The sequence below is a fragment of the Leptodactylus fuscus genome, chromosome 6, assembly GCF_031893055.1.
Source record: "Leptodactylus fuscus isolate aLepFus1 chromosome 6, aLepFus1.hap2, whole genome shotgun sequence".
In the NCBI taxonomy this organism is placed as follows: domain Eukaryota; kingdom Metazoa; phylum Chordata; class Amphibia; order Anura; family Leptodactylidae; genus Leptodactylus; species Leptodactylus fuscus.
Genome location: NC_134270.1, coordinates 136,796,820 through 136,821,450, shown reverse-complemented (window position 1 = coordinate 136,821,450; position 24,631 = coordinate 136,796,820). Strand labels below are relative to the sequence as shown.

The window sequence follows — 24,631 nt, the reverse complement described above, 5'->3', positions numbered from 1 at the left end:
AATCAACGCTGGTTCTGCAGCAGGCTCGTCCTTGCTAGTCGGGAGAGCTGGCAGCTTGCTGTTACGAGGGAGCTGACTTTTTCTCATAGGAATGAATTGACCACCGTTGATTGGCCAGTGTACAGCATTTGGCCAATCAACGCTGGTTCTGCCGGAGGCTTATCTGTGAGGAGGCGGAGTCTAAGATCGACCACAGCAGTCTCCATTGTGGTCCTATTTTAGACTCCGCCTCCTCACAGACGAGCCTCCAGCAGAACCAGCATTGATTGGCCGAATGCTGTACACTGGCCAATCAATGCTGGTCAATGCATTCCTATGACAAAAAAGTCAGCTCCCTCATAACAGCAAGCTGCCAGCTCTCTTGACTAGCAAGGACGAGCCTGCTGCAGAACCAGCGTTGATTTGCCGCAGGCTCATCTTTGCTAGTTGGGAGAGCTGGCAGCTTGCGGTTACGAGTGAGCTGACTTTTTATCAGCAGAACCGCAAGCGCTGTGCAGTTCACGGGCCCCATAGACTATAATGGGGTCCGTGCACTTTAACTGCACAGCACTCGTACTAAACACTCTCCTCTTACTATTCATGGACTTGGTGACTCTCCTTTAGTTGAATAGTGGTTTCCCCTGAAACAAGCATTTTTTCCCATAGACTATAATGGGATTCGATATTCGATTGAGTAGTCGAATATTCAGGCTCTACTCGAAACGAATATCGATATTCGCTCATCTCTAGTGACCACATTTAGGATTGGACTAGAGTCACCTTAGACAGTGAGTATTTCTTATTTTAAAGCATCCTCAATATTTATCCTCTTCCCGCTGCCCATTTTTCGATTTTGGTTTTTGACTTCCAAAAGCCATAATTTTATTTTGTTTTTTTATTTTTTTTTCCACTCATGGAGCCAAAGAAATGCTTAATTTTTGTGAAACAAATTGTGTTTTGTAATGTTACCCTTTATTATTCTAAACGTTGTACTGGGAAGCTGTAAAAATAAAAAATTCAGAATGGGGTGGAATTGGAGAAAAACTTTATTGTGTGATTTTCTTATAGGCTTCATTTTTGCAGTTTTCACTGTGCAACCAAAATGAAACGTCACCAGTATGGGTTGGTACAATTCTGGGGATACCAAATGTGTCTAATTTTAGCATAATATTTTAAGCCCTCAAAAAATGAAAAAGAAAAAGTTTTTAACTTTTTTATATTTACGTGCTGGGCTGAATAAGGCTTCTTTTTTGTAGGACATGGTATACTTTTTTTCCTGCTACGACATTCATGGTATGGGAAAAATATTTGTTATATTTAGTTTGTACATCGGGCGTTTTTGAATACAGGGATACCTATGTGTACTGTATGTGTTTAACTTTTATGAGTGTTCTAGGAAAAAGTGGAGTGAGATGAATTTTTTATATTTTTTTTAAATTTTTTTACTGTAATTTTTTAATCCACTTAGACCCCTGGGAATTTGATCAATAACATAATGTACTGCATTGCATTGTTAGATTGCTTCTATAGGATACATACAATGACAAGACTGGGAGTCTTCAGCTATCATAATAATGGATCTCTTGCTCTGGATCCCGCCTAAACTGCTGCCCCTTTCTATACATCCGGGAAAAATGGCACTTTGGTAATCTTTTACCAAGGTGTCAGGGGGGTGGGGGGTTAATACTTGTGATCAGTGTCTATGGCATATTTAAATACCTGACATCTGCCGATGTCGAGAAAGGTTTAATAAAAGATTTTAGAGACAACCTCTTTATAGTGACCCTGTCAGGTGGTTTCTGGACACCAAGCCACCCGAATATCAGTATGGGTTGGTTTAGTGTCCCAAACCTGTCTATGGTAAGCTTGTTTCCCCCAGAATTATTTTACAAAATGTCTAATATAAACCAAGAGCTAAGTCTAAAATTCTCATTGAGCTTATCTATGGTGTACCAGTGGATTCACATTTCTCCAATGAAGTCGGGACAGCATGCGAACATACAATTAGATGCTACTGGTTTAGCCTCAAGTCAAGGCTACTGGTTTAGCCTCAAGTCAAATCTTACAGTGGCACAGTGGGTACATACAGTCCAGAGCACTGACCATGATGGCATATTATTATTATGTAACATTTATATTGGAGTTTCATTTCATTGAAGTTTGCTTAAAGTAAGTTTAACAGTGAACAAAAGTTAAGAGTTCTTGTGTGTAATGAGAATAAAAACCATCCCTAGATATTCAGCACAGCACACAGGAATGGAGGAAGTACAGTATATAAAAGGTGATGCCACTGATATATTGTTGTGCTGTTGCCCAACAGTCACACTGTAAGTACTGTAGTTTATTTCTTCTATAGATCACTAGTAATTTATGAATATTTATGTAATTTTATATGAGGTATATCAGCAAACCTGCCATTGTTTCATGATATAAAATCATTTGGGGATATTTTTTTTATTATTATTATATTGACTTTATTATCATAAAAAATGATTAGTGATTGATTTTTATTCATTTATTACATTATCTTCTTCAGCTTGCATGTTTTCTCTTACATTGCAGGCTGCTCAATTCCTTTTAGTTTGAAATCTAGATTCACCTGGATGACCTTCTAGATGACATCTGTACAACCAATTAAGATAAAGGGTCATTAGTATTTTGAGCCTTTAGGAGATCACAGCAAATGTTTATAGATAAGACCCTCAGAAGAGGGACATACTCACAGACACATACATACAAAATATACATAATTCCATAAAGGGATTCTATCTATCTATCTATCTATCTATCTATCTATCTATCTATCTATCTCCTATCTATCTATCTATCTATCTATCTATCTATCTATCTATCTTAGTTACCTACTTACAGGTATCTATCCATCTACTGTATATATCCATCTATTTATTTACTCTTTCTATCTGTCATAACAATTAAAAATCCTTTCTTATTTAATATATACATTTAGTTGGTCACATCATCTGTTCAACAATAGGTATAGTCAATGAACCAAAGATACGATAACAAGTCAATTTATAAAGTCATGCAGACAAGAGGTTAAGCTTGCGTTCATCCTCCACCAAAATCGGAATGATCGGTCTGAGCTACAGCAGAAGTTGTATTCAGAACAGCTTATCTGAACTCACAATACCTTATCATTTTAGCTATAACAGAAGAAGCTTATCACTTGGTTCCATGTCTACCAGCTAAACTGAGGCTGAAGTTGGGATAACTAGATAGATGAGGATAGAAAAAGCAATGTCTTGTCAGGATTAGGTTTAAGCCACATGAAGCTAAGAATCCACCCTGTTTGTCCACATTTCACATTCTTGTCTGTGGTGTAGTTATATCGTAGTAGGGAATGTGTGTCTTGTCACAGGTAACTAAAACACCACAGTGGCCTTATCCACGTACTGACCATCCATGTACCAATCATTTAATGACAGCAACCAGGTAAACCCTTGGATACTAACCACACATCAACCCTAGCCTGTTCCCAGAGAATAACAGTGGGTTTATGTACCACAAATAGCTTGCTCATCACCAGTCCCGTAAAGCAACGTTAAATCCCTATTTCAATGTCTGTAGTCAGATGATCTAGAATAAATATCATTTCTATGTTCCAGATTTCTGTCAACTCAGAATGTCTACAATGAACCAGACAAAAGTAACTGATTTCATTCTTTTGGGTTTCAGAAGTCATCAAAGCTTCAATATTTTCTTCTTCATTCTTTTCTTGGTCATCTTTCTTTTTACAGTTATGGGAAACCTTCTTATCATCATCCTAGTTTCCACCAATGTCCACCTCCAGTCCCCCATGTATTACTTTCTAAGTCATCTTTCCTTTTCTGATCTAGTTATTTCCATGAACATTGTTCCCAACATGCTTGGTGCTTTTATACTAGGAGTTAAGGTAATGACTTATCTTGGCTGCATCACCCAGTTTTACTTCTTCAGTGGCTCAACCATTACAGAATGCTTTCTTCTTGCGGTGATGTCTTATGATCGATACTTGGCCATCTGCAACCCTCTGAGATATTCTAGTATCATGGACTTTAAGCTCCAGATCTGTCTTTCAGTATGGCCATGGTTGGTGGGTCTTACTCTTAATCTTAATCTTAATCTTGGGGTCTTGCCAGTATCAAACTTTGATTTTTGCCATGACAATATCATTGACCATTTCTACTGTGACTTTTTTCCTCTTCAGAAACTTTCTTGCTCTGACACTTCTCTTGTAGAATTTGAATTCGTTCTGTTTTCCCTGCCAATATTTATCTTCCCATGTGGTTTGATCATTGTAACCTATGTGTGTATCTTTCTCACCATATATAAGATACCGTCTACAACTGCTAAACAGAAAACCTTTTCTACCTGCAGTTCTCATCTTATTGTTGTGGGGACATTTTATGGGACACTCATAGCGAAATACATGATCCCGACTAAAGAACAATCCATGCTCATATATAAGATTGTTTCCTTACTGCACACTGTATTTACTCCTCTGTTTAACCCTATAATATATAGTCTCAAAAACCAGGACATAAAGATGACACTTAAAAACATTTTGGCAGGGGCAACACGGTGGCTTAGTGGTTAGCACTGCAGCCTTGCAATGCTTGAGTCCTGGGTTCGAATCTCACCAGGAACGACATCTGCAAGGAGTTTGTATGTTCTCCCCATGTTTGTGTGGATTTCCTCCCATTCTACAAAGACATACTGATTGAAAAAAACATTGGGGCTCACAACCTACATATTAAAAAAAGTAAAACTTTTTGGCTAACAGTTTTTTAATTGTGGTAACGAAATTATAAACAGCGATTCTGATATTGTTTTTTTGTGACGTACTTTACTGAGAAGGTAAAATTAGACTGATATAACTTGCATAAACATATTAAAAAATTAGCAAATGCTGAAAATTTTGAATATTTATCTGCTGCAATATCTCACATATACACAATAATACAGGGCAAAAAAGTTAGTTATATATTTCCAAATGTTCCTTTTGTGTTTCAAGCATATTTGAAATTATTTTAGCATATTTGAGTAATTTAGACAATTTAGAAGTTTATCAAGTTTATAAGCAAATTTTGGAAATTTTGAGTATGTGATTTTTTCCTGTACCAAGCTATGTTTGCAGACAGGAATAGGTGGCATAATGGCAGAACCTCCTATTGATCCAATTTGGAAAACTAGACCCCTTCAGGTATTCTTTGAGGGGGTATAGTGAGCATTTTGGTCAATATTGTTTTGCAAGAATTTTTTTCAAATACATGTAATTTTAAAGCCAGTTTTTTTGCACACAACACATCAAAAAGAAGAAACGCAAAATATATCACCACACTTCTCCTATGTTAAAAAATGTGGCCTTAGTCCTATGTACGCACATACAATAGGGCCCAGGAGGTAGGGAGTGCCGACTGGATTGCAAAACACAAATTTTGCTTGCAGATATTTTAGGCCCATTGCACATTCAAACAAGATTTGAGTTATAAAAGCAATTGCACCCCCCCACACCATAAATGACACCATTTTATAAAGTAGATCCCTTATGGTATTCACTGAGGGGTATAGTGAGTATTTTGACCCCATAAGTTTTGAAAAAATTTGCATCAAACAAAGAATTTTCATATTTTTTACACAAAAGTGTCATTTTAAAGGCAGGTTTTTTTGCACACAATACATGAAAATGAAGAAAAATACCCCATAATCGATGACCCAATTTCTCCTGTGTTCAAAAATGTACTCTTTGTGGCCTTAAACCTAAGTACAGAAGCATGGTGGAGCCCAAAAAGAAGGGAGCACCAGCTGGATTTCAAGACACATTTTTTGCTTTAAAATGTTTCAGGCCCATTACACATTCAAACAAGATTTGAGTCACCAAAACAATTGAAAACCCCAATAAATTACACCATTTTAAAAACTAGACCCCTTGAGGTATTCATTGGAATTTTTTATTGAACCTCTCCAGACCGTGCAACAGGTGACGTCTATGCAGGAAAGAAATAGAAAGTTCAGGAAATCTAACAAGAATGTCATCTAATGAACACACCGCTCCATCACTGGAAACATCACGCAGTGTCAGACAGTTACATTTATCCCATAAAGAACGGTAAGCATCAACGTTAATGTCCAACAGATCAGGTAATAGGCCTAGTGGAAGCAAATGGGGCTTGGGCGCTAGTTGTTCTTTTAATAGTAACCAGATTGACGGAGCACTGTCCAAGAACTGATCAGGAAGAGTTCGTCCAGAGGTAACATTTTTGGGCAGCCATAGTCGTCATAAATAAGACAATCCATATAATCCAGATAGCAACTGGGCGGACACTGGAGAGTGTAATGGAGCCACCAGCTCGGACCACCAACTCAGCATAGCAGATTTATAGCAGTTGTATAAATTTGGGAGACCTAGTCCACCTTCCGACTTACGCCGAGACATTAACAACCATGCTAGTCTGGGAGCTTTGTTGCGCCAAATAAATTTAGAAAAGATCGATCTTAGGGAGCTAAAAAAGGGCTTAGGGATCAATATCGGCAGCATTACTAATTTATATAAAATTTTTGGTAGGAGATACGTCTGTATGATAGTTTTACAGCCAAACTAGGACACAGGGAGGGTTTCATAAGATGACAGTAGTCGTTTCAGATCATCTAACGGGGGGGATTTCTAACGTATAAGGAGAATAAGTCAGATGTAAGGCGATTTCCCAAGTATTTAATTTCTGAGGTTGCCCAGGAAAAGAAGGTGCGAGATCTAAGTATATTGACCATCGATTTAGACAATGTAATGTTCAAGACTTCCGATTTCGAAAAATTGGTTTTATAGCCTGCAAGCTTAACAAAATCAGTCTGTCAGAGAGAGAGCCTGTAAGCCATCTTCAGGGTTAGAAATAAGGAATAAAAGATTGTCTGCAAATGCTGTAGCATGTAAGTCTCCCTCCTGGACTGGCATACCTCTGATTCTCGGGTCTTGACAAATGGCTTGGAGAAGGGTCTTGATGAACAATATGAATACGGTAGAGGATAGGGGGCAACCCTGTCGTGTTCCATTAGAGATCTTAAAGCTATCTGAGAGTATTCCATTAACGTGGAGGCGTGCAGACGGTTGGTCATAGAGTGAAAAAATAGCTGAAATGATTTTTTTTAGGGAGACCAAATCTGAGAAGGGACAATCTTAGAAAAGACCAATCGACTCTGTCAAACGCTTTCTCAGTGTCGACGCTGAGCAAAACTAGAGGCTGCTTGGTGGTATGCGCTACGTGGATGGCTGGCAGGAGTTTCATCATATTGTGGCGGCCTTCCCTCCCCATTATGAAACTAGACTGTTCATCACAGATCAGCTGAGGGATAAATGGTTGTAATCTCCTTGAGAGGAGTTTTGCCCATATCTTAATATCCAGATTCAACAGGGAGATGGGTCTGTAGCTACCGCATGTCTTCCTTATGTATCAGTGTGATGTGCGCCTCCTGGGCCTGAGGGGTGTAGTTGGGAGCATTACACCAGTTAGTGAGATGTGGAGATAGGATGTCATGATACTGCTTATAATAACGTAATGGGAGGCCATCTGGACCTGGGCTCTTGCCAATCTGGAAACTGTCCACAATTTCCAGGAGCTCTTCTTTAGAGATAGTGGCCAGGAGAACATCACCAGCCTCTGCAGTAAGTGACGGCAATTTTAAAGAAGAAAGGAATGGTTCCGTTTTTGCGGTCTTTACCTCTTGGGACATCTCAGACGGTGCTCCAGAGAGATTATAAAGTTTAGAATAAAAGGAAATACATTCTCTAGCAATCTCTTCAGTAGATGTGACAGATGGGCCTTTTGAAGAGCGGATGGAGGAGATAAAAAGTTTCTTTCTCTCTTTCCTCAAGAGGTTGGTCATAATGCGGCTGCCCTTGTCGCCATATGCGTAAATCAATTTTCTATAATGTAAATGTTGTTTAGCAGATTGACGATTGAAATAGTCCCTTAGTTGCTCTCTTAAACTAGACAGTTCCTTTTGAGCTTCATCCGTTTATGAAGTTTCTCAATCTGGGCTATACGCAGGAGAATCTCATCTAGTTTTTTACGAGCATCTCTTTTAACCTTTGTTGCCAAAGAAATAAAGAAACCTCTAATGTAGGACTTATGTGTTTCCCACACAATCGCAGGACTACAGTTAGATGTAGAATGTATCTCGAAGAAATCTGTGAGTTTATCCCCGATCCATTTCGCATCGACCTCAGGATCTAAGAGTGATTCATTTAATTTCCAAGACCATTGGGAGGGGGGAGGTGAAGGAGGGAAAGGGGATATGAAGGTGCTTTATGACTCAAAAGGGATCAGTGGATAAAATCTGTGTGTCCACCGATCACACACCAGACTAAGTAGGCCTCGATAAAATATCCAGAACAGGAGCTCTACGTTTATTACAAGTAGGGGGGGGGGTGGAATGGGAACTATGGCCTGATCAATTGGGAGCCCTTTACACACCCCTTTAACCAATCCAAGAAAAATATATGGTCACAGTCTGAAGTAACAATAGGATAATGAAATAAACATATGGTAGGAACAGTATTCCGGCAGTAACAATATTTGAGCTATTGCTGCTGGCAACACATTCCAGTTGTAGTTGGTGGAGAACCATGCAGTGGGATATTTGTGATCCTGGTTTAATAGCTGTATAAGGCCTCATCTGTGTTGGGAATCCGTTCGGGGGAGTCCGCATGAGGACCCCCCCAAACGGAATACCAAATACAATGGCAAGCGATGTGCCAATGAAAACACATGGACCCCATAGACTATAATGGGGTCCGTGTGCTTGCTGCGAGAACATGCGGACAGGAAAGTATTTCACAATCTACTTTTCTGTCTGCATGTTTCGTGCGGAGATCTCGTGGCAAGCACATGGACACCATTATAGTCTGTACTTTCACTGCAAACACTGCAACACTGGCAAATGAGAACGGTTTACCAAACGCAGATGTGAACTAATGGTAAATGTACAACAGGGCTTTACCGTACACCTATGAATCAAGGGTGGTTGAGTGGAAGCAGTGTCTTGTCCTGATAAAGTTGAGGGTGCGAAAAGGTCCACACCAGAGGAGGTGGATGGGCTCCACTTGGTATTAGAACTAAGCCTGCACAAATGGGGTGGTACCAGAATCTGGCCTTGTTGCATTTCTGGACTGTAACTATTGCCGATCAAAAAAATTACCCAATGGGCTGTGAAAGCCATGTATTATCCCTGCCTTTAACTGTAGCTACAGGTGTTGATGGCGGTGTGCACTTTGCCCCACAGTGACATATCCAAAGAGGTGTCCACATTGTTTGACACAAGGTGAGAAAGCAGGGACAGCTTTTCTAGATAAATAATAGCAGCTAGGTATCCTCCATCGAGGCTGAATGCATGCCATCATTTGACTGTAACTCCAGCTACTTGGCCAGTTAAGTTGCAGAACCACCAGATGACTGAGCCCATATTTTTATTTCCTGGACACACATTCCCTTATGAATGCCAGCGTCATAAAAATTGAATCCGCTTCATTATGAACTGACTTGCCCATCTCTATTTGACAATCCACTGTATGAAGGCAAACACAACGTATGGATGAGTATTCCAAACCCTTCACCATGCACAATGCCATACATGGTATTGCAGCTCAGCACCATTCACTTGAAAGAAACTCTCCTGCAAGCAGGCCATTTGACCTAGGATGAAGTCACATGAAGGAAGACACGATGGTCAGCTGATGATGCCTTAGGTGTTGGACCCCAGTTTTTACTGATAGCCTTGGACCCCCAGTATTACTGATAGCCTTTCCTATGGGTAGGTCGTAAATATTTTAAACCTAAAAAATTAAAAAGTTTTATAAAATAAATCAAGTAACACAATGAGCACAAAAACGTGAGATTTCTCATGTGTAATGAGAATAATTCTGTCCCTAGATATTCAGCCCAGCACACAGCAATGGAGAAAGTGTATAAAAGATGATGACTCTGATATATTATAGTGCAGCTGCTTGAGAGTCACACTGTAAGTACTGCACTGTACATCATTCTTTATACATCACCTTTATGGGAATCTGTTCATATAACACTAATCTAATATAGTATAATGGTGTTTCTTTTTCCAAAGCTGTAATAATATTATAGGGGTATTACAATTTTAGTAACTAAAACTATTTTTCATTGTATAACGAAGAGAAATACAATTTTTCAATATATTTTCTCTATCAGTTGTATGGCATATTGAAAATCCTGGCTTGCTGTTATTCAGTAGGAACCTTCACTGTTTACTTCCAGAAGAAGTAGCTGTGTGAACTTATGCACTAAAGGTTCCTATAGGATACAGCAAATATAGCTCTTGAACACTGTGATGAATTGACAGAACAGATATCTGGGAATATTGTACAAATTGTAATTGACCACTAGGGTCGAGCGATCGGGACCAGGAAGGATCAGGAAGGATCGGCTAGAAAATTATCGGAAATCGGATTTTAAAATCGATCCTGAAATCTCAAGATCGGCTCAACCCTACTGACAACGTATAGCCTTTGCTAAAATAGGATGACCAATTAAACCGCTGTAGTGTAAGGTCATGAATATAAGACAGGACATAATGGGAGTGTCACTCATTTAGAAAACTAGAAATCTAGAATGAATTACTAGCAGCACTTTACAATCTAAAAGGTCTCCACCTTCCATTACATTTTGCAGTCAATAATGGTCCCATGACTTAAAGGTACACATTGTCTTAAAGGTGTTGTTCACTTTCTTCAAATAAATGTTATTGTTTCTATGATGAAAAGTTAGACAATTTTCCATTTACTGTATTTAACTTTATGTATCAATTCCTTAAGATTTTCTAAATTGTATCTTGTTTTGATTTATTGTTTACTTCCAGTGGATAAAAATCAGGACAGCTTGTTACTGTGTAGTGACTATAATGAGCTGTGCACCTGTGTGTCCATCACATGACCACGGATTCTTCATCACATGACCATGGTCTGATTTTTATCCCCTATAAGTAAACAATGATTTAACAAGACAAGATTTAGAATATCTTAAGGAATCGATACAGAAAGTATATTGGAAAATTGTATAAGTTTTCAAACAATAACATTTATTTGAAAGTGGACAACCCCTTTAAAACATCTGATCTATCCGATGCCTATATTTATATAACTAGTCACAGTCTGTAGATGGGTAGATAGTTACACAGACCGTTTTCTGACATCAGCAGCTGCCTGACAGCTTCTCTAGTCATGTTTCACTCCATACTATATAGAGAATTCACTTCTTTATGTGCTGTCACTGGGATGTTATATGGTCAAGATACACACATAGATTTAGATGTTATATTCCACTATGAATGCGACACATACAGATCTTACTTTATAAGCATGTGTCTATAAGAATGTATAGCCAAGATAAATATCTCTCTATATAAAATTTAGGTCATGATGACTCCAGAGTAGAAAAACATGGCGGACGTTTATAAGCCCATGTGCAATGTTTAGTCCCAAACAATAGGTCATTTTTGCCGCAGTATATTCGTTAACAAGTACAAATATATACTGTATACGTAGTAAAAAGCATCATGGGAAATTGACATTTACAAATACTCTATGATACTTATAAAAATACATGAGTGAAATGTGTGAATTGTAACACATATACTATACAGTATGTTAATCTATGTATCAATAAAATGTTCTTATTGCACATCATACTAGATAACCAACATGATTATGGGTTCTCATAAGGCCAACAGACCTATGGATGGTGGAAGGACATAGGTAGACACATCTATAGGCATGAATTATTTTTCTCACAAGGGTACAAAGACCTTCACACTTGCTACACAGTAATGATATTTGCACTTCAGTATTTTCTAAGCCATCAATACACATTAGATGTTCATTGGCTGACTAGGCTGGTTTGGCCAATTCAACCAATGAAGATCCAGCTATTGGACATCTAGATGCATGGTTGATTGGACCTCCGCTTATTTTACTCTGGGGTCTGAGGAAACTTCAGAGTATAATAGTGAATCATGAATGAGAAAATTCAAAAGTTTTTGTTTTGGATTGAGCCTGAAACATTTGGTTCAATCATTATGAGTTTAATCTAGATACTACACGTTATTTATGGCTGTCCAAGGGCAGAATTTAGCATTCTCATAACATTCTGGATAGAAGAGAATACCATGAGTCTCCAGCCACAATTGGTTGCGACCCATACCACATCTCCTTGACTTAATACTGAGAACATACAAACTACATGCAGATGTTGCCCTAGATTGGAGTTGAACTAAGGACTCCAGCACTGCAAGGCAACAGTGCTAATCAACAAGACACCTTTATGAACTACTAATGTAACTTTGCCTCTATCCCTGTTTAGATATGTTGCAGATGCTTGACAGTGCTGAGACCTCATGCATGAGCCCAATTCTCTGCACACATCATTACTTTCAGTAGCTGTCTCCTTCTATGAAACACCCATTTGCTGAGACTTTCCATATGAGCACACTCCAGTACTGCTTCTAGGATGTTGCAGAGGAGTCTCATTGGCCTGTTCACTCCAACACATGCTGATATTGTAGGCTATGGATCTCTTTTTCTCTAAATTCAACTTTCACACCCATGGACACATAAACACAACCATTTCCTTCAAGGTGTGGAACAGACCATCAGAAACTACTGGTATAAATATATATGTCTTATTATTGTATATAGATACAGTGCCTTGCGAAAGATGGCCGGGTCTTGGTAGATTTGCAGTGGTCTGATACACCTTCTATTTCAATATGATTGCATGCACAGTGCTCCTTGGGATGTTTAAAGCTTGGGAAATCTTTTTGTATCCAAATCCGGCTTTAAACTTCTCCACAACAGTATCTCAGACCTGCCTGGTGTGTTCCTTGGTCTTCATGATGCTCTCTGCGCTTTAAACAGAACCCTGAGACTATCACAGAGCAGGTGCATTTATACGGAGACTTGTTACACACAGGTGGATTCTACTTATCATCATCAGTTATTTAGGACAACATTGGATCATTCAGAGATCCTCACTGAACTTCTAGAGTCAGTTTGCTGCACTGAAAGTAAAGGGGCCGAATAATTTTGCATGCCCCACTTTTTAGTTTTTTATTTGTTAAAAAAGTTTAAAATATCGAATAAATTTTGTTCCACTTCACAATTGTGTCCCACTTATTGTTGATTCTTCCCCCCAAAATTTAAATTTGATATCTTTTGTTTGAAGCCTGAAATGTGGCAAAAGGTTGAAAAGTTCAAGGGGGGCCGAATACTTTCACAAGGCACTATAGTTCTTTGTATTTGTTTCAATTTAACTGTTTAAGATTCAATGTCTTCTCCCCACCTAGAATTCATGGTATGTCAATGGTCTGAATTAGAGCTTAAAGATGAATAAAACAAGAGTGACAGAATTCATTCTATTGGGTTTCGGAAACCTTCGCAGCTTCAATATTATATTCTTCATTTTTTTCTTGATAGTCTTTCTTTTTACAGTTATGGGAAATCTTATGCTCATTGTCCTGGTTTCAGTCAACATCAGGCTTCAGTCCCCCATGTATTATTTCCTTTGTCATCTTTCCATCACAGACCTTATAGTTTCCACAAATGTTGTTCCAAACATGCTCGGTGCCATTCTCTTTGGAGAGAAAAAGATGACTTACGTAGGCTGCATCACCCAGTTATACTTCTTCAGTGGTACAACCTTTACAGAATGTTTTCTTCTTTCGGTGATGTCTTATGATCGATACTTGGCCATCTGCAACCCTCTGAGATATTCTAGTATCATGGACTTTAAGTGCCAGATCTGTCTTTCAGTATGGCCATGGTTGGTGGGTCTTACTCTTAATCTTGTAGGAGTCTTACCTATATCAAACTTTGACTTTTGCCATGACAATATAATTGACCATGTATTTTGTGACATTTTCCCTCTTCAGAAGCTTTCTTGCTCAGACACTTCCATTCTAGAACTGAAAGTCTTTATCTTTTCAATGCCAATATTTATCCTTCCTTGTGGTTTGATCATTGTAACCTATGTGTACATCTTCCACACCATATATAAGATACCGTCTACAACGGGCAAACAGAAAGCCTTTTCTACCTGCAGTTCTCATCTTATTGTTGTAGGGGCATTCTATGGGACACTCATAGCGAAATACATGATCCCATCTGTAGGACATTCCTTGACTATTAATAAAAATGTTTCTCTACTTAATACTTTATTTACCCCATTGTTTAACCCCATAATATATAGCCTTAGAAACCAGGACATAAAGATGGCTTTTAGAAAACTGATTGCTCAATAAAAAAAGGAAAAAAGAGTAAAAAGAATTGTAAGCCGATTTCTGGTGAGGTAATGGAGGGGGTGTACATCTCACCCAGACTACTAAGTTGGGTGAGATAAGAAAACTCCAGAAAGAACGTTTCTTAGCAGATAACTATTGTCTGCTGAGGGTTATTTCAAAGTTTCAGTTAATGGGCTGGATTTTTAGGAATGGCAGGTAGGATTGGTAGTGGGACCTGTCATTCCACCCCCCTCCAGTCCACACTTTGGGGAGGTTCCGACAGCCACTCAGCTGCAGAGAGTTTGCTCATCAAGGGAGGCTTAAGAAGTTGCTCCAGCAGCAGACTGTGGGCAGAGCTTGGCTGGAGAGCCAAAGAAAGAGGTCATATTTTTGGAGCTGTGTCCTGAATGATTCTACTGGCTTTTGGATTTCTGTTATTCTAGGTGAGGTAACCTATTCTATGTTTAGTTAGAGCCTAGATGGGCAGGGATTTATTTTTGTATTGTTTCCTTTTGTTGCTGCACTACATTTTTGAGTGAAAATAAACTCTACCTTTGTTTTGGACTAAAGAATCTGGACTTTTGTGTCTATGCCACCCACCTAGCAACCCCAGACCCTGACAGAATATATAAATAATAAATATGTATGGATAGTTCAATAGCTGAAAGATTTTTGTTCTTCAAACTATATAAGTTTTGATGCCTTCTATTGGCTAAACTAAAATGCAATAACATTTTAGTGGTTCCCATTGGAACTTCAATCTTACATCATGACATTAAGGTTTGTGAGACCAATAAGGCTTCAATATCATATTCTTCATGGTTTCAGAACCCCAATGACAGATGAGGCGTAGATGTTTCAAAGAGTTCCAAGCTGTGCATTGAATACTATTATGTATGGAATAGTCTATCAGTAATGATACAGTTTTTATAATTGACTGTCATGTTAAGAAGAAATATCTAGTTAGTATTTCTTTTTGTAATTCAGTTTTTATCCAGCTTATACAAAATAGTTATCGAATGTTTGTAGAGCTGGAGATGGGTTTGCCTAGTGCTAAAGAATGACTTTAGAGCAGTTACCTGTCTAGCATTATTGGAAATAGAAAGTACATCAACTCATTCTCAAAGTCAGGAGCTGAAATAGGCTGGGAAATTAGAAGTTGAGTCTGAGTTATACAAAGGAAGTGCTGACATCTAGGGCCGTTTTAATCCATTGGAAGGTCCAGTGCAAAGGTTTCATAAATCCCTCCACTTCATCATCATCACCACTTAGAAATTTCAGACTTGCAAAAATTTGAATGCTCACTTAGAGGCCCTCAACCAGTATAATGCTTCCCTAATGGCCCTATTCAATATAATATCCCCATCCAGCTAACCCCACAGTTTAATGTCCCCCACCAAGTATCCCCACAGTTTAATGTCCCTCTCTAGCTGCCTCCACAGTTTCTTGTTTCTTTCCAGTTGCTCCCACAGCATAATGTCCCTGTTCAATTGCACCCACAGTATATTGTCCCACTCCAGCTGCCCCACACTTTAATGTCCCTGCCTGTCCATTCACCCACACAGCATAATGTCCCCCTGCAAGTACACTCACAGTTTAATATTCTCCTCCAGCTACCCCATGGTTTAATATCTTCCTCTAGCTACCCCTACAGTATAAAGTCCCCATGCAGTCACCCCCTGTTTAATGTCCCCGACCAGCTACCCCATGGTTTAAAGCCCCCTTGCAGTCGCCCCCACAATAATATGTTCCTCTTCTTAAAAAAAAAAAAAAAAAAAAAAGGCTAATACTCACTTTTCCTTGCTCCCCTGCTTCTCTGGTCTGGAGTCTTCAGGGAGCTGCGGGGGCGATGTAAGTGACATCATCACATGGCACTTGTGGCTCTCGGGGAAGAGAGGGGATGAATGGTAAAGCAGGGAGAGGATGCTGATGAGCTGAAGTTGGGGCATCATGGAACAGTGGGACAGAAAAAGCAGGACTGTCCTGTTGTCCCAAGGGGGCCCCTGCTACCCTAAGACCCACAGTGCAAGTGTAACATGGGTTTTATGATTAAAGCGGCCCTACTGACACTCATGATCATCAACCCTCCCCATGAGAGATTATGAGGAACCAATTGGTTATATGGCAGCCTGTCATGTAATATTCCTATTGAACCATGCCTTTAAATCACAATGCATTATATAAACAATCAAACAATTGCATGTTCAAGTCCCCTAGAGGGACTAAAATAAAAGTAAAATTAACTTCAAAAGAATGTGATTAAAAAGTACAAAAATTCCCCATTATCCCAACTTTACACAAAAATCTACCTAGACAACAAAAAATAAACATAATTTGTAGCCACACAAAATATCCAAACTAAGTATAAAAAAAAGTAAAAAAATTATGAGGGTTACCCCAATCCCCAAACCAATAACCACACCATTAGCACTGCCAAACAAACTCCTAACTCCCACCAATCATTGTAGTGCTCTCTTCATAACACCAAAATGAAGAAGGGACAGAACTTGCTTGTTGTTCCTCCATGTGCATGTGGATAGACAACCCCCTTGTTACTGGGAGACAGTACCCGTGAAAATGTCAGACATCAAAGGAAATCAGAAAAAAGGTCAACGAAGTTGATCCAGTTGTAATATGCTGAGGGTGACCTGTGGGCCTCCTTGACTTCCAGTTATTTTCTGAGAGATGTTTACACAAGTATACTTCAAAATATGAGACATTTCCTCAAGAGTCAACATTTCCTTTGTGTATTGAGAATAAATCTCTCCCTAGATATTCAGCCCAACACACAGCAATGGAGAAAGTGTATAAAAGGAGATGACTGATATATTGTGGTGCTGTTACCTGACAGTCACACTGTAAGTACTGTACTGTACACCATTCTTTATACATCACTGGTTGTAGGAGTATTTATTCATGTAACATTATATCTAACCAAATATTGTGCAATGATGCTCTCTTTTTAAAGACTATGAAAAGTATTATGCGTCGGTAACCCTTGAGCAACTTCAGGTCAGCTGGAATGAGGTGGCCAATTGGAGGTAGGTGGAGATTGAGGAGACTATGTTAGATGCTCCGCTCTTGAGAATTTTAAGCCCTAAGGATCTTGGCCTGCAGTGCAGTCCGGCTCCATTGTTAAGTATTAAAGCATCTATATGGGCGTGGAAATATTTTGTATCCCATACTTCCCTAGAGGATCTGCTCCCCCTAACAAAGCTCCCATGGCTTTATGCGCCCACATTTCTCCCCCAGTTGAGGATTCGTAGCTGGATAGCAAAAGGTCTTAGCAAAATCTCCCATCTATGTGAAAATAACTGCTTTAAATCATTCTCGGCGTTACGGGAGGAATATGATCTTTCCTACAAGGATTTTTTTTAAGTACCTGCAGCTTAGACACCTTCTTCAAACTCACGGAGCATCAAGACTCGTTTTTCCCAGGCTTGCATGGAGATTATGGAGGCAAACTGCACCCCCTAAGGGCGGCATCTCAGCTTTTTATACTTTTTCTCTACACCCTCTGAGCAGGTCAAACCTCTATGCCTTTCGAGGTGGGAAGTGGACCTCGCCAAATCTATTTCTCTGCCTGAGTGGTATGAGGCCTTTGGGTTTGTTAAGTGGGTGTCGAAAAGAGTGGCCCACTGGGAGACAGCTCAAAAGATCCTTTCATGCTGGTATAGATCTCCTGTACAGTTGCCGAATATTGACGTATCCTTCTCGAAACTCTGCTAGTGGGGCTGCAGTCGCGAAGGCACTCTGTTACATACAGTCCTATGAAAAAGTTTGGGCACCCCTATTAATCTTAATCATTTTTAGTTCTAAATATTTTGGTGTTTATAACAGCCATTTCAGTTTGATATATCTAATAACTGATGGACACAGTAATATTTCAGGATTGAAATGAGGTTTATTGTACTAACAGAAAATGTGCAATATGCATTAAACCAAAATTTGACCGGTGCAAAAGTATGGGCACCTCAACAGAAAAGTGACATTAATATTTAGTAGATCCTCCTTTTGCAAAGATAACAGCCTCTAGTCGCTTCCTGTAGCTTTTAATCAGTTCCTGGATCCTGGATAAAGGTATTTTGGACAAACAATTCAAGTTCAGTTAAGTTAGATGGTCGCCGAGCATGGACAGCCCGCTTCAAATCATCCCACAGATGTTCAATGATATTCAGGTCTGGGGACTGGGATGGCCATTCCAGAACATTGTAATTGTTCCTCTGCATGAATGCCTGAGGATTTGGAGCGGTGTTTTGGATCATTGTCTTGCTGAAATATCCATCCCCGGCGTAACTTCAACTTCGTCACTGATTCTTGAACATTATTCTCAAGAATCTGCTGATACTGAGTGGAATCCATGCGACTCTCAACTTTAACAAGATTCCCGATGCCGGCATTGGCCACACAGCCCCAAAGCATGATGGAACCTCCACCAAATTTTACAGTGGGTAGCATGTGTTTTTCTTGGAATGCTGTTTCTTTTTGGACGCCATGCATAACGCCTTTTTTTATAACCAAACAACTCAATTTTTGTTTCCAAAATGAAGCTGCCTGGTCCAAATGTGCTTTTTCATACCTCAGGCAACTCTATTTGTGGCGTACGTGCAGAAACGGCTTCTTTCTCATCACTCTCCCATACAGCTTCTATTTGTGCAAAGTGCGCTGTATAGTTGACCGATGCACAGTGACACCATCTGCAGCAAGATGATGCTGCAGCTCTTTGGAGGTGGTCTGTGGATTGTCCTTGACTGTTCTCACCATTCTTCTTCTCTGCCTTTCTGATATTTTTCTTGGCCTGCCACTTCTGGGCTTAACAAGAACTGTCCCTGTGGTCTTCCATTTCCTTACTATGTTCCTCACAGTGGAAACTGACAGGTTAAATCTCTGAGACAACTTTTTGTATCCTTCCCCTGAACAACTATGTTGAACAATCTTTGTTTTCAGATCATTTGAGAGTTGTTTTGAGTAGCCCATGATGCCACTCTTCAGAGGAGATTCAAATAGGAGATCAACTTGCAATTGGCCACCTTAAATACCTTTTCTTATGATTGGATACACCTGGCTATGAAGTTCAAAGCTCACTGAGGTTACAAAACCAATTTTGTGCTTCAGTAAGTCAGTAAAAAGTAGTTAGGGGAATTCAAATCAATAAAATGATAAGGGTGCCCATACTTTTGCACCGGTCAAATTTTGGTTTAATGCATATTGCACATTTTCTGTTAGTACAATAAACCTCATTTCAATCCTGAAATATTACTGTGTCCATCAGTTATTAGATATATCAAACTGAAATGGCTGTTGCAAACACCAAAATATTTAGAACAAAAAATGATTAAGATTAATAGGGGTGCCCAAACTTTTTCATAGGACTGTATGTGGTGGGAATGTCCCCCAGTCCAGGCTTTTTGGACCGCTGTTTTCCGCTTTGTCTTCTGTAGCTGGTCTCCCCATCTTCCCTAGCCCAGGGTTGGTGCTCTGCTTTCTGAACACTGGGTCTTTCCCCACAGGTATGCATGTGGTGCTGGCTCAAATCCTTCTAGCAGCCAGATCTATGATAGTGCGACAGTGGAAGTTTGCACCCTGCTTGACGATAAGTGATCTGATTCAACATGTGGATTTGGCTTTCACCCTGGAGTGGATGCTGGCCACTAAAAATCACACTTTCCCCAACCTCTGCTACAGGTGGGCCCTTTGGTTCTCCTTTATTCCTTTATGGAGGGCAAGAGGGGTCCCTCAGCCCAGACTCCCCTCTCCGATCCCAGTATAATTACATAGTGGTCCTCGCACACCGGAACACTATTGACACATTGACAAATGATACAGAACAGCAAAATATAACATTGTATCACCATTCCCAGTTACTCTCAGTGAGAGAGCAACAGTCCAGTGCATGTCAATACAGTACAGTATAGGCACACAGTGTGAGGAGGGGAGGATCATGGTAGCAGGATGTTTAGCTTACAAGGTCATTAATAGGAGCCACTTCTGTCATCTTTCACTATTTTAGACTGTCGGAAATGGGAAAACATTGCCCTCTTACGATTTGGCTAAGCAGGTGAGTCTAAGAGCCAATTCTGTCTTGTGTCAACTGTTAGGGTTGTTGTTGGCATTATAGTAATAACATGATGAATGGTATCTTGATATGCATTACTTAAATTTCATTGATAATAATTGTTGATCATGATGACTATCCATTTATGGTGTACCCATCTTTTTCAGCAGCAGCAACAGCAACAGCCAGGCTCCAAGTAACAAAGCACATGCTCAAGTTGGGTCAATAAATACGAAAATTGTTTTCATGTACTCCAATGGCCTTCACATCACCAATACTCAGACCAGTAAATCATGCCCTGTATTAAAACTTTATGGATAAAAAAGGTGTACTGGTGTATTTTGTATATCGTTTGTGTGTGTGTCCATAAGCGTCATGTGATCATGTGTAACTCAGTTTGGATATCGGTGAAAAACCTGCGATCGGTGGTTATAAATACCTGAAGTAAAGTTTTGTGAATCTGACCTTGTGTAACAGTGTCATCCACAACACCCTGTCCCTCTCCTTTAAAACTGACCTACAGCCGTGAAGAAAAATGGATGGGTTGCTGTGGAAATCTGGAGTAAAGCTTTAATGTGTGATACCATGCGCTGAGCTGTGTATCTAATCCTCCAATGTGTGATACTGTGTGCTGAGGTGCGTATCTAATCCTCCAACATGTGATGGTGTGTGCTGAGCTGTGTATCTAATCCTCCAATGTGTGACACTGTGTGCTGGGCTGTGTATCTAACCCTCCAATGTGAGATACTTTGTGCTGAGTTGTGTATCTAATCCTCCAATGTATGATACTGAGTGCTGAGCTGTGTATCTAATCCTCCAACATGGAATAATGTGTGCTGAGCTGTGAGATTATAAGAGATTATATAAGAGATTATTTACTGTAGAATGGATTTCACTTCTATGTTCCAGATTAAAGATAATTCAGCATAATTACAATGAACCAAACAAGAGTGACAGAATTCTTTCTGTTGGGTTTTGGAAACCTTCATGGCTTCAGAATTGTGCTCTTCATATTTTTCCTGATAATCTTTCTTCTTACAGTTATGGGAAACCTTCTTATCATCATCCTAGTCTTCACCAATGTCCACCTCCAGTCCCCCATGTATTACTTCCTTTGTCATCTTTCCCTTACTGACCTTGTGACTTCCACAAACATTGTTCCCAACATGCTTGGAGCCATTTTACTAGGGGGGATAATAGTGACTTATCTTGGTTGCATCATCCAGTTTTACTTCTTCACTGGTACACTTGTTGTAGAATGTTTTCTTCTTTCAGTGATGTCGTATGATCGATATTTGGCCATCTGCAACCCTCTAAGATATTCTAGTATCATGGACCTTAGGCTCCAGATCTGTCTTTCAGTATGGCCATGGTTGGTGGGTCTTACTGTTAATCTTATAGGAGTCTTACCTGTATCAAACTATAATTTTTGCCGTGACAATATCATTGACTATTTCTACTGTGACTTTTTCCCTCTTCAGAAGCTTTCTTGCTCAGATACTTCTCGTGAAGAACTGAAAGCATTTCTGTTTTCTATGCCAATATTTATTTTTCCTTGTGGTTTGATCATTGTAACCTATGTGTGTATCTTCCTCACCATATATAAGATACCGTCTACAACTGGCAAACAGAAAACCTTTTCTACCTGCAGTTCTCATCTTATTGTTGTGGGGACATTTTATGGGACACTCATAGCTAAATACATGATCCCATCTAAAGAGCAATCCATGCTCATCAATAAGATTATTTCCTTACTGCACACTGTATTTACTCCTCTGTTTAACTCCATAATATATAGTCTCAGAAACCAGGACATAAAGAGGACACTTAAAAAGTTGTTAACAAAGAAATAGAACTTTCATTTTATGATATTTTTTTTAATATACTACATTCTGCTGATAAAATTTTATGGCATTATTATTATTATTATTATTATTATTATTATCCTAATAATATATTATATTAACGTTTGTATGTTTGTTACTCAATCATGCTTAACTCAAAAATGGCTGAACGGATTTGGATGATATTTGGCACATAGATAGTTTGTAACCTAGATTAACACACAGGCTACTTTTTATCATAGTAAATGACATAGCTTCACGACTGTTATGAATTTATATTCATATAATATATTAAGCTGCTCTTACTTTTAGAATTAGCTAATTGGAGTTTGCTGATAAAGCCTGGTCTGTTATGTAAACACCCAGATAACACTGAACCAATTGTGTACAAGCATTTGCATATTATCTGATCTGCTCCAGTGCTGAGACAATGACATGGGACAACCCCTTCAATCCAAATTTACAGTTTGCCAATTTTAAACATGCCTTGAAAAAGAAAATCTAATTTGTCGCAAAATTCTAAAACAATGAGAGCTATGAAGGTAGCCAGAAGTCTTTCTTCTTATCTTTCTTATGGTAGAGTTGGAAGGGACCTCAAGGGCCATCGGGTCCAACCCCCTGCGAGTGCAGATTTTCCTAAATCATCCCAGCTATATGTTTATCCAGATTCCGCTTGAAGATTTCCATTGATGGAGCGCCCACCACCTCCCGTGGCAGCCTATTCCACTCTCTCACTACCCTCACTGTCAGAAAGTTTTTCCTAATGTCTAATCTGTATCTCTTTCCCTTTAGTTTCATCCCATTGCTTCTTGTACTTCCTTGTGCTAATGAGAATAGGGTAGATCCCTCTGCACTGTGACTACCTTTCAGATATTTGTAGACTGCTATTAAATCTCTCCTCAGCCTTCTCTTCTGCAAACTAAACAATCCCAGTTCTTTTAGCCGCTCCTCATAGGACATGGTTTGCAGACCTTCCACCATTTTGGTTGCTCTTCTCTGGACTTGCTCCAATATATCGATGTCTTTCTTGAATTGAGGCGCCCAGAACTGTACACAGTATTCCAGGTGTGGTCTGACCAGGGAAGAGTACAGCGGAATAATGACCTCTCTTGATCTAGATTCAATGCTTGTCTTAATACATCCCAGAATTTTATTAGCCTTTTTTGCAGCAGCACCGCACTGTTGGCTCATGTTGAATTTGTGATCTACTATTATGCCCAAGTCCTTTTCCCCTATGCTATCACTTAGTTCTATTCCTCCCATAATATATATGTTTTTTACATTTCTGTTACCCAGATGTAGAACTTTGCATTTGTCCCTGTTAAATACCATTTTGTTCGCCTCAGCCCATTGTTCCAGTGTGTCTAAGTCCTTTTGAATACACTCTCTCTCCTCTCTAGTGTTGGCTATTCCTCCTATCTTCGTATCATCTGCAAATTTTATGAGTTCCCCAATAAGTCCATCGTCCAGATCATTTATAAAGATATTAAAAAGTACTGGGCACAGAACAGATAATATGCGGCAGATGCGGCAATATCACTAAGTCAACAGAGTCCTCCTCAAGTGGAGCCGAGGAGGATTGAGCAAGCTAGGCTTCAAGCGGTTCTTAGAGCAGCCGAAACGCTGGAGCAGGTGGATAATCATTGCCAACAACACATATGGCATCCTATTGAGCTGCTGAGATGCCGGAACATGGAACATGGTGCAAGGAACGAGTTACGCGGCAGGCCAGCTTGACAGTTGCCGGAGCAGGTGGATCATTGACGTCAACTGCACGCTCATTATATGGTGTCCCAGCGAGCTGTTGATATGCCAGAACAATTACAGGCATAGAACAAGTTCAGTAGTAGGACAGCTTGAGAGCTGCCAAAACACTGGAAAAGGCGGATCATCGACGGCAGCAATTTGCTGAATAAAGGCGGATCATCGATGCCAACAACACACAAATGAAGTCACGGGCAGAGTTTAGTTATATCATATATATTATATTACTTTGATAACTTTGGTAAATTAAAACTGTCTTTTGTGTGTCCAATAATTTTTTTATTCTAGTCCACACAAGCCAGAGGGAAACTGATGCCATAGTTTTCTATGTGATCGGTTCTGGAACAAGAGTCATCAATTTTGGCACCGCATGGCTATCTACAGCATTTTTACTTCCAGCTCCCTTAAAATTCATGCAGTAATGCTAAACGCTGAATTCTGCCTGAAGATGGATGTGTCAGTACCCGTGTTCTGCAGAGGAGGGCCCCACACTGCTTCCTCCACATTCTAACTATTTACAACACTGATGCCAGCATTTTCAGGCTTCACTACTGTACCTAAGCAGTGGTTTTTCTCTTGGACTCCGCAGCTCATCTTGTAGGTGCTATGGCCTGAACTCATCCACCTCTCTATATCTAGGAGTGAAACTGGTATTTGCTGGCTTCTCTACTTTACCTAGTCAGGGGTTGCTATT

General features: G+C 39.6%; 3 protein-coding genes across 3 annotated transcripts; all 3 read left to right on the top strand.

Moving 5' to 3' along the window:
* The first annotated feature begins 3,622 nt into the window (after positions 1–3,622).
* Positions 3,623–4,576, top strand: LOC142210078 (olfactory receptor 2A7-like). The gene has a single exon (XM_075279107.1). It carries the CDS (start codon positions 3,623–3,625, stop codon positions 4,574–4,576), a length of 954 nt encoding a protein of 317 aa, XP_075135208.1.
* Positions 4,577–13,377: 8,801 nt separating this feature from the next.
* LOC142209715 (olfactory receptor 6C3-like) lies at positions 13,378–14,295 on the top strand. The gene has a single exon (XM_075278759.1). The coding sequence runs from the start codon at positions 13,381–13,383 to the stop codon at positions 14,293–14,295; it is 915 nt and encodes a 304-aa protein (XP_075134860.1). The 5' UTR covers positions 13,378–13,380.
* Positions 14,296–21,261: 6,966 nt separating this feature from the next.
* On the top strand, positions 21,262–22,182 carry LOC142210077 (olfactory receptor 10A7-like). The gene has a single exon (XM_075279106.1). The coding sequence runs from the start codon at positions 21,265–21,267 to the stop codon at positions 22,180–22,182; it is 918 nt and encodes a 305-aa protein (XP_075135207.1). The 5' UTR covers positions 21,262–21,264.
* The last annotated feature ends 2,449 nt before the right edge of the window (positions 22,183–24,631 follow it).

Excerpts from the sequence above, each read along its gene's own strand:
- LOC142209715 (XM_075278759.1), top strand. The coding sequence starts at position 13,381 with ATGAATAAAACAAGAGTGACAGAATTCATTCTATTGGGTTTCGGAAAC.
- LOC142210077 (XM_075279106.1), top strand. The coding sequence starts at position 21,265 with ATGAACCAAACAAGAGTGACAGAATTCTTTCTGTTGGGTTTTGGAAAC.
- LOC142210078 (XM_075279107.1), top strand. The coding sequence starts at position 3,623 with ATGTCTACAATGAACCAGACAAAAGTAACTGATTTCATTCTTTTGGGT.